This window comes from Elephantulus edwardii, unplaced genomic scaffold, assembly GCF_000299155.1.
Source record: "Elephantulus edwardii isolate Elephantulus edwardi_28Jun2011 unplaced genomic scaffold, EleEdw1.0 scaffold00012, whole genome shotgun sequence".
Classification (NCBI taxonomy): Eukaryota; Metazoa; Chordata; class Mammalia; order Macroscelidea; family Macroscelididae; genus Elephantulus; species Elephantulus edwardii.
The window spans coordinates 8,223,628-8,234,741 of NW_006399762.1; the positions used below are offsets into that span (position 1 = coordinate 8,223,628).

The 11,114-nt window shown below is 38.2% G+C and overlaps 1 protein-coding gene across 1 annotated transcript in view; it reads left to right on the forward strand.

The window, feature by feature from the left end:
* The window catches only part of PDE5A (phosphodiesterase 5A, cGMP-specific), a 259,248-nt gene that overhangs the window by 237,797 nt on the left and 10,337 nt on the right, over positions 1–11,114 (forward strand). The window contains exons 16-18 of the mRNA XM_006881059.1: positions 4,354–4,454; positions 5,813–5,890; positions 9,327–9,390. Of these exons, the coding sequence (XP_006881121.1) occupies positions 4,354–4,454; positions 5,813–5,890; positions 9,327–9,390 (243 nt within the window). The remainder of the gene's footprint in view (positions 1–4,353; positions 4,455–5,812; positions 5,891–9,326; positions 9,391–11,114) is intronic.

The following is an 11,114-nucleotide window of genomic DNA, read 5'->3' on the forward strand; positions in this document are numbered from 1 at the left end:
TTGATTTCCTGACTGCTGGTGTTAAGACTGTTAATTGTGAGGGGAGCTCTGGTGGCCTAGTGGCAAGGAGCTGCAACTACAATCCCAGAGGCGCACGGTTCAAATCCACCAGATGCTCTGCCGGGAAAGGAGGGACAGTCTCCTCCTGTACCAGTCAGATCTGATTTGACGGTACACTCACACAAAAATAATAAAATAAAATAAAATAAAATAAAATAAAGACTGTTGATTGTGGGTCCAAGCAAGCTGTAATTGCTAACAACTTCAATCTATTCTCCATCTATTATGGCACAGCCAATTGTCCCAGTGGTAAGAATCATTATCTTAATGATGTTGAGCTTCAGTCCATACTGAAGACTACAGCCCTTGACCTTTTGCAGCAAGTGCTTCAGGTCTTCTTCAGTTTTAGCAAGCAAGGTTGTATCATCTGCATATCATAGGTTGTTAATGAGAATTCCTCCAATCTTGATGCCACATTCCTCCTCATAAATCCCTGCCTCCCAAATGATCTGTTAAGCATACAGATTGAAAAGGTATGGGGACAGGATGCATCTCTGACATACTCCTTCTTGATTTTGAACCATGCATTGTTACCCTGCTCTGTTCTGAGGACTGCTTCTTGGTCCAAGTATAGGTTTGGTATAAGCACAATCAAGTGTTCTGTGATTCCCATTTTCCTCAAGGTTAGCCACAATTTATTGTGATACACACAGTCAAAAGCCTTTGTATAGTCAATGAAATACAGATAGACGTTTTCCTGGTACTTTCCACTTTCTGCCAAGATCCATCTAACATTGGCAGCAATGTCCCTAGTGCCACGATCCCTTCTAAGCCCAGCTTGTACTTCTGGTAGTTCTCTGTCATTGTACTGTTCAAGGCTTTTCTGGATACTCACTAGCAGGAGTTTGCTAGTGTGTGATATTAGTGATATTGTTTGATAATTTCCACATTCTGTTGGGTCACCTTTTTTTTGGAATGGGAATAAATATGGATCTCTTCCCATCTGTTGGCCAGGTGGTTGTCCTCCAGATTTCTTTGCACAACTTGGTGGGCACATGCAGAGCAGCATCTGTTTGCTGCAATATGTCAATTGGTATTCCATCAATTCCTGAGGCTTTATTTTTCTTGCCAAGTCCTTCAAAGCAGCCTGCAATTCCTCCTTCGTCACCACTGTCTCTTGATCATACGTTGTTTCTTGAAATTCTTCTGTGTCAGCCAGTTCTTTTTGGCACAATGACTATGCGCCTTCCATCTGCTTTTAATGGTTCCTGAATCATTCAATATTCTGCCTATATCATCCATAAGCATTGCAACTCATGACTTTAATTTATTCTTCAGTTCTTTCAGCTTAAGAAATGTTGAGCAAGTTCTGCCCTTTTGATTTTCTGACTCCAGCTACTTGCACATTTCATTATAATATTTTGCCTTGTCTTCCCGAGTGGCCCTTTGAAATCTTCTATTCAGCTCCTTAACTTCTTGATTTCATCCCTTTGCTTTAGCTTCTTGGCACTCTAGTGCAATATTCAGGGTCTCTTCTGATAGCTGTTTTGGTTTTTTCTTCTTCTTCTTCCTTCTTTGTAATGACTTTTTGCATTCGTCATGAACAATATTCTTGATATCTTCCTACAGCTTATCTGGTCTTCATTCATTAATGTTCAAGGCCTCAAACCTATTCCTGAGTTGGTTGTTAAGTTCATGAGAGATAGACTGAAGGTCAAATTTTGATTCCTGTGGATATAATTTAACCTTCTTTAGTTTTAATTTGAAACAGTTGATGGTTTGTTCCACAATTCGCACCTGGCCTACTTTTCACTGCTGGTATTGAAATTCTCCAACAGTTCCTTCCACAGATGTGATCAGTCTAATTGCTGTGCATCCCATCAGGTGAAATTCATGTGTATGTTAGAATTTGTTTCTTATAAAAGATATTTGCTATGAGTAAATTATTGATTGCACAAAATTCTATCATTCTGTCCCCAGCTTCATTTCTGTCACCAAGGCCGTATTTTCTGACTACTTATCTTTCTTCCTGATTCACAACTTTTGTATTCCAGTCACCCATTATTATTAATGGCATCTTGGTTACATGTTTGATCAATTTCTCACTGCTACTTTTGATAGAAATCATCTATTTCCTCCTCTTTGGCTCTGGTTGTAGGTGCATAAATTGGAATGATAGTGGTATTAACAGTTCTTCCTTGTATGCATCTAGATATTATCCTGTCACTCACAATATTGTATTTCACGATAGATCTAGAAATGGCCTTTTTAACTATGAAAGCAATCGCATTTTTTTCCACCTTTCATCTCCATATGATCGTGAGATTCCAAATGTCCCATGCCAATCTGTCTCATTTTGCTAATACCCAATATGTCAATATTTATGTTTTTCACTTCTTTCTTTACAGTGTCCAGTTTTTCTACATTCATGCTTCTCACATTCCACATACCAATTGTTAATTTCTTCTTACAACTGTTTCTCCTCCTTTATGTTTCCAAATTTGAGTGCTTAACTTATGTTGCCATATTTTTTAGTCTACTCTAAGTGTGCTCTGCTGTACATAGGGTTTTCAAAGGCCACTTATATTTGAGAAGTGGATGGCCAATCTTTCTTCCTAGTCTGTCTTAATTTGGATGTTTATTATTAGAAGACTATCTGACAATCATCACTGAACTATGCCCACTCTTACCCTGTCTTTCCATATCCCCACCGCATCTTTGCCATTTCCTTTACCACCACCTCCAACCAAACTGTATGACCCTGTGTTTTTCCCCATGCTCATCCTCACCTCTCTGCTCCTACCTTGCCTCCCTTGGGTCCTCATACACATTTTACTAGTTATCTTTCTATTTCTAGATAACTATCTTATGCAGTACTTGTCCTTACGTGACTTGAGTTAGTTCACTCAACATAATGCTGCGTCCCTCCCAGGCTATATAGTAATTTTCAGAAGGTTGCTCCTGGGTGCTGAGTAGTATTCCTTCGTTTGAGTGCACCACAATCTCTCAATCCATTTGATTGTGGTTGGACATTTGTGCCGTTTCTATGTTCTTGCGATGGTGAATAACACTGCTATGAACACTGTTATACAAATTTCCATTTGTGTCTCAGTTCTAATTTTCACAGAGTATATTCCTAACTGGGTCATAATGAAATTTCTGTGTTTGATGACAACAGGCTTTTTTAATAGGTCTTTCATCTCACATTTTCTTTATATTACCAATATATTTATAGCTTTGGCTCATGTCTTTTACCCATCTTTGTGGACATGTTCTCAATAAATACACACTATTTCAGATATTGATTAGATTAAAATGATGTAAAACTGTACCCAAAATGTTACTGTTTCTTGCAAAAGTCATAGAGAAATAACTTCTTAATAATCAGTTTTCCAGAAAGTTCACTGCTCTGCTTTTTATGTCCATTAATATGGCTTTGAGTTTGAAGAATGTAACTTGCTGCTGTTGCTGTGAAGTGCCATTAAGTTGACTACAACACATAGCAGCAATCACATGAACAGCAGCCCTGAACATTGCCCTTTCTTGTCCCTCTTCACGATTTTTGCTACGCTTGAAACCACTTTTCAGTCACTGTGTCAACCCATCTAACTGTAGTCTTCCTCCCTTCCTCTGACACTCTCCCTTTCCCGGCATGATGTGTCTTTCCAAGGACTGGCTCCTCCTGGCAACATGCCCAGAGTATGTGAGATGAAGTTCCACCACCCTCGCTTCTAAAGAGCACCCTGGTTTCACTTCTTCCAAAATAAACTTGTTTGTTCTTTTGGTAATCCATGGAAGATTCAATACTCTTCTTCATCACAAAAGGCATTGTTTCTTTTTCTGTCATCCTTATTCTTTGTCCAACTCTCATATGCATATCAAGCAATTAAAAAGACCATGAGTTGGATCATTTACTGTTAGATTATAGCAATTAATCTATCCACAGGAAAGGACACTTGGCTATTATTTTCATTCTGAATTAAAGCCCAAGGAGTCAGCTAGAGGAACATTCATATGCATGCATTTACACTATTTTAAGGCTGATTTCGCTTAGAAAATGAGACACATGAATGAATGGAAATCTAAAATCTCTGTAAATGTTTATTAAAATTAATTTTAAAAAAGAAAATGAGACACAAAGATTGGAAGGATAGATGGAAAAAAACATCTTTTCATGGAATTTCTTTTATGTAGCAGATACCTTCTATTTTGATGAGGTTAGAACTCTGGGCATGTTTTTAAGATATGTGACTGATTTTCTGATTTTGTTCTTAGGAGCTTTAATATTGCAGTTTCTGCTGTCAGCTACTTCTCCAGGTGGTGTGCTAATGATGGTTTTCTTTTTCCATAAAGGGGAATCAGATCCTCAGTGGGCTCTCCATTGAAGAATACAAGACTACCTTGAAAATAATCAAGCAGGCTATTTTATCTACAGACCTAGCGCTGTACATTAAGTAAGTCTTAAGACATACCCTGAGATAAATAAGCCTTTGGAATGTTACCATTGTTTCAAACTTTTGAAATCCATGTTTGGTACTTCTGAGATTATAAGGGTAAAATATTTTACCAAAGTTATTTAATCAGACAACTGGAAGAAATTTTTTAAAAATAATAATGGCATTAGCCAGAAATGCTTACTCCTTTGGCATTTACTTAACATTATCATTTACAGAATACCCCATGATTTCTAATGTTTCAAATGTACAGGTACGCAGCAGTCACAGTGTCATCCCAAGCCATGTTGTCCACTCTAAGGATTATGTAGGCCGTTTGCTTTTCATCGTTATCCCTGTGCCACTGCCTTCATACACCACTGACACATGCAATTATGTTGCCATCCAAGTCTAGATGAGCAGAAAAGAGAACGTAATGCCAAAAGCATTAAGTTTTGCTTCTTTTTTGTGAGATTTTTTTCATGAAGAATTTTGAATGTAACTATTCAAAATTTAAAGCTTTTTTTTTTCTTTTAGAGTGTGCACATGTGACATGTGCATTTTAGAATTAATCCACCTTTCTGAAAGCTAGACAATACTTTCTTATCTCTGGGCAGGTATAGTTTTTTTAGCTGTATCTGTTGAGAACTTGAAGTCCATTCCTCTCTGGTGGTTCAAATTTACCAAATCTTAACTCCTCATGAGAAAGCCCACTTAGAGAGTTAAGTTTATTGCAACTCAACAGCAATGACTTTGACTTGACTATCTCATAGTATAAGGGAGTCCTGGTGGCATAGTCATGATTGTTACATTGCTAACAAAACACAGCACCTCTATGGCAGTTCAAATCCACCAACAGCCCCAAAGGAGATAGACATTCATTCTCTTCCTATGTGAAACACAGTCTCTGAGAGCTCACTAGAAGGCCAATTGTGAGTCTATCCAACAGAAATGAGTGAATTTTTTATATCATAGTATAGATGAATAAGTTGCTTGAAGCTAAACTGAGCCCATATAGATCATATTATGCCATGCACTTAAAATTTCTTAAATAATTCTTAGTATCAAGTTTTTAACTCATTCTTTTATGTTCTTAAAATTATGCTCAAGGAGTTAAATCACTATTATTTTTATATCTAGATTGACAAATTATATAAGGTTTTATGTTTCATCCAAAGAAAGTGAAAAGGACTAAAGCTTTTAAAATTATCTTTTTTAAAAAGCTTTTGAAATTTGCATTTTTATATTGTGTTCTAACATGGGCCAAAGTCCAGTAGAGAGTTCCACACACACGCAAAATTAATGAGTCTTATTAAAACAAAGAACCTAGAACCTGGAGAAGTATAGTAACTACCAAATTTTTTTTCTTTGTTTCCAAGGAGGCGAGGAGAATTTTTTGAACTTATAAGAAAAAATCAGTTCAATTTGGAAGATCCTTATCAGAAGGAGTTATTTTTGTAAGTTGGTTTTCTATCTTTAAAGCTGAAATTTTACTACCCAATTCATTTTCTCCTTATCAGTTTTTATTGCAATTCTTGTTAAAAGCTGATGATCTCAGAAGTTGTCACAATTCTCTAGAGTGCTAAACTGATGGCTGAATATGAATATTTATTTGAAAAGAAGTATATATATTAATTCAAGTAAATAAATTGCTCCATTATTATAGAACAGCTTTTCAGACTCTGATAAAATGTCAATGCAAGGTTATTGTCTCCCTTATTCATTTTCCTATTTCTTATGAGGTAAAGTGCTGAAAAGAACATCCTAATATAAAGGAAACATGGAGAGGGCTGCACTGTTTTGAAGAGCGGCAGAGCACTGCTCTTAACTGGACCCCTTTAAGCTTTCTATTTGTCCTCTTCGGTCCCCTGCCCCACTCTTCTTACCTTTGGTTGTTACTCCTTTTGCTGTGGCGAGAACTGGATCAATAAAAAGGAACAAAAGGGTCACTAATAAAGAAAAGTAAGTAGGGAACCCTCGTGCTATAGTCCATAGAGAGTTGCATCATCAACCCAAATGGGGTGCCTCTCTGGCAGTTCAAGTCTACCAGGAGCAACAAGGGAGAAAGATGAGCAACCATCCCCCAGGCAATTTACACTCTTGGAAAAGGGACCAGAAGTTAAGCCAAGAGTTGATTCCAACTCAGTGGAAATGAATGACTAAGTGAAAACAGCAGGTCTAAGGATAGTGTTATTACAATTTTGGAATCAAAGTTTCTTTAAATAGATTTAGATTACTTAGTATGCAGAACAGATTATCCGAGAGACTGGGCTCTATGAGGAGAAGTGTGGCATCAGGATTGGTGGAAGATCTATTAACAATCTGCATTATGCAAATGACACAACCCTGCAAAGGGTCAAGGACTGCAGCCTTCAGTATGGACTGAGGCTCAATGTCAAGAAGACAAAGATTCTCACCACTGGACCAATCGGTAGCATCAGGATGGATGGTGAAGAGATTGAGATTGTTCACAGCTTCAGTTCCTGGCACTTTGTCTGACATACTTTGGATATTTGCAAGAAGAGACAGGTCCTTGGAGAGGGACATCATGCTTGGGAGGGTGGAGGGACGACGTAGGAGGGGAAGACCCTTTATGAGGTGGATTGATTCCGTGATTGGGGTAATCGGGATGGGTGTGTCAGAGGCAGTGTGATCAGCACAGGACAGAGCAGGATTTAAGGCTGTTGTATATAGGGTTGCTATGAGTCATAAGTGACTCGATTGCACATAACAACAGCAACAACAAGTATGTGAATAAAGATGCAAATTATAGGAAAACAAACCAATATTCCTATAGTCATGCTTCTCTTAATAGTGTTAACATGTTTTTCAGAGAAGTACTTTAGAAATGTACAAACATATTGCTCTGATTAATGAACAGTTTTTCTCAATAACTAAAGGAAGGAGAGTGTTACTTCTTCCAGTCTGTGCCACAGGCTCCATGTTTCATTTCACTAAGTCACTTTTCAGGTATTCAGAGTGTTGGATATCCTGTGGACTCCTCAAAGTACAGATATGTCTTGGGGAAAGTACAGCTAGAATGCTCTTTGAAGGCAAAGATGACAAAGCTTAACCTCACTTACTTTGGGCATGTTGCTAGGAGAGGCTATTCCTTGGAGAGAGACATCATGCTTGGGAAGGTGGAGGGACCACAAAAAAGAGGATGATCCTCAACCAGGTGGATTGACACAGTGACTGCAGCAATGGGCTTGAGTCTGTCAGAGATTGTAGGGTTGGCACATGGTAGGACAGGGTTCACATCTGTTAGTAGGGTCATTATGAGTCATACTCAACTTGGCAGCACCTAACAAGATGTCATTCTGCACAGAGAAGGTCGAACTCAGTGGGTCTGGTGCTCAGCATACCCTCCTGCACCCTTTATTTTCGGATTATGGTTTAGTTCATAGAAGCACTGGTGGCTTCACAGCAGAATTCTTTACTTCTGCTTTGGAGACTCTGGTCCAATTCCTGGTCAGTACACACACCCAGTGACACTGGTAGCTCGTGTGTTGCTATGATACTGAACAGGTTTCCGCAGAGCTTCCAGGCTAAGATGGTCTAGGGAGAAAAACATGGTGATCTACTTTCAAAACTCAGGTGAGGGAAACCCTATGGATCACAGCAGTTTGATCTGCAATTGGTGAGAATGACCTAAAACAGGACAGCATTTTGTTCTGTTGTGCATGGAGTTGCCGTGAATCTTAGACCAGCTCTACAGCAGATAGCAAGTTAAATGCATATAAGTGCGTAGTCTACTTAAGGGAAGTCTGTTTGTAATGGCAAGCTTTATTGAAATCTTTCATGAAAATGGTTTCAAAACAATTATTAAAAATATTTTGGGTGCCCTCTTGAGAGTCACTGTAATACACAGAAGAGTATAGAGTCCTTTCCACTTTCATATGGATTGTTCTGGTGGCATAGGCCATAGTCCCACTGGTAACCCAAAGCTGTGCTTCCCAGTGGTTCGAATCTACCTGTGGCTCCAAGGGAGAGATATGGACAAGTTTACAGTAGAATGTACAGCCTTGGAAACCCGATGAAGGGCTGCTGTGAGTTGGTACAGCAGTGAGTTTGAGTTTTGGTTTTTAGATTCTTAATATGGTAAGGAAGAATATACTTTGAGTTTGGCTTTCTCTAAAGGAATAAATGATATTGTCCCTTGCTTGAGTGACCTTTTAGCCTTTGTCTTCAAAGGCAATAAAGGGTTCATTTGGTAGATACTTGGATCTGACATGGAAAAACACTGAGCAAAAGAAAGAACTATTTTCAGGCAGTGGCTGTGATGCTCAGGGTTAGAGCGCTTATCACAGGCTCCAGAGGCCACCACGGTTCTCACTGTGCTTCTGAGAAAAGGCCCAAAGAGCACTATGCTTCTTTGCATTTCTTTGTCTTTGTTTAGCAAAGCCATGTAATTTTCCAAAGATTTTCACACGGAAGTCATGATAGCTGCTGAATAGAATAGAATGGCCCACCATAATAACCCTTTCTGTTACACGTCCTTTATCAGTAGTATGTCTTTAATGGTTAGTTATTAGTAATCAGCTTGCTTTCATCATTCTGTCACTGAGAATGCGAGAGCTAGGTTTATAAAATTAAAGCAGCAGGCAGCATTTTGCCCAGAGGTTAATAATTCCTCTTTGTGACAGTCTGCAGCTAAATGAGGCAGTTTGAGGGCAAAGTCCAGCAGTTCACGGGGTGACCAGAACAATGCTGCTCTGTTATCATTACATCAGTCGGGTTTCTGTACAAATCCTGCCTTTATTTTTTTTAACTCCTCATAGATTGTTACTCCATTGTTTAGAAGGTTTTAATTTAACTTTATTAACCGCTTATTGAGGTTATGCTTTCACATAAAAGTAAACAGGGGAATTGGTTTCTTTTTCTCCTTAACAGAGCAATGCTGATGACAGCCTGTGATCTTTCTGCAATCACTAAGCCTTGGCCTATTCAACAACGGGTAAGTTGCTTAGTGGTCATTAAAATAAATTAGTGAGGCAAAATCAGAGAAGTCTTTGACTCTTAAATAATTATGAAACTTTTTTCCTCTACTCTGAAATTTGAATTAAAAGCAGATAATGAGACAAACAGATTTTCCTTTTTGGAAGATTCACTTGACATTAATAGGATTTACAGCAAATTATAAAAAGGTAGTAACAGCAAATGCCTAGTTATTGATTAGTTTTAATTCCATTGCTGCTGCTTGCTCACTATGGGATTTAAAAAAAAAAAACCCACATCATTTTAACAGCTTTGAAGAAAACAAAATTCTTTTTATAACATTATCCTACTAGGCCATGCAGAGCCTAATAACATATCCTTCTCATTAAATATATATTTGGACATTCTGCAGAGGTAGTAGCAAAGACCATAGCCATAGAAAAGTGGTAAGTATATGTGCAGTCATGTCTATATTGTGGTTTTTTATTTCTGAGATCGCATTGAATCCTTAATGCCATACGCTTATTGACAGCTGCTTCATATCAGGTCCTAGATATTGAGTCCAGTGACTACAGGTTCAATTCCATGAAACATAAAACTAAATGTCAGGATCAGAAACTTTCCCAGTTAATCAATACTGGCATTCCCCAAGAACTCAGGAAATAAGGTATTTACCATCTCCTTCCTAAAAGTAAGTAAAACTGTATGCCTATGTAAGGAACATTGGAGGCACAGCAGTAAATATGATATCTGCTTTTGTAAAGATTGTTGTTGTTGTTGTTGTGTACCGTGGAATCCGAACTGACCCATAGCTGACCCTCCAGCAGATTTTCAGAGGCAGTTAATCGCACAGGAGGAGATTGCCCATCCCTCTCCTGTGAAGTAACTGGTGGCCTCGAACCACATGCCTTCGTATTGCAGCACAGCTTCTTGCTGCTAGGACACCAGGGATCCTTTTTTTTTTTTTTAATATTAGAGACTAGAAAACTTGTGGGGAATTTCATCTCTTTCATATGTGGTTGCTATGATTGAAATAAACTCTCAGTGACTCTTAGCAACAACAGCAACATTATGCCTATAAGGGAAAGGGAAGAATGTCTTTTTATTTGCCCTTTTTTCTAACTCAGACCCTCTTATTATTTTGTGGAGATAAATAAATGAAGGAAAATACCAGAGACTACAAAGAGAAATATATAGAAGTTTGTTATTGTTAGATGCCATCGAGTCAAATACAATTCACAGCTACCCTATGAACAACAGATCTTAACCCTGCCCTATCCTGTGCCATCCTCATCATCTCTGATATACTTGAGCCTATTGATAAAGTCACTATGTCAGTTCATTTTGTTGTAGATCTCCCTTTCTTTTGGTGACTATCCACCTTTCCAAGCATATCATCTTTTTTCCAAAGGATTTCCCCACCTAACAAGTCCAGTGTATGTGAGACAAAACTTCAACATCCTTACTTTTAACAATTACTGGTTACTCTTTCTGCAAGATGCAGCCTGTGGTGTATTCAGTACTCTTTTACAAGCCAGACTTAAAGACATCAATTTTACTTCTTTAATTCTTAGACATTGTCCAGCTTTCAGATGCATAGCAAGTAACTGAGAAGACTATGACTTGAATCAGATATACTTTATTTAGTCTTTATATTGACTTCGTTGCTCATTAGCATTTTGGAGAGGTTCTTGACAGCAGATTTTCCCAGTGCAGTGCATCTTTTGATCTCTTGACTACCAT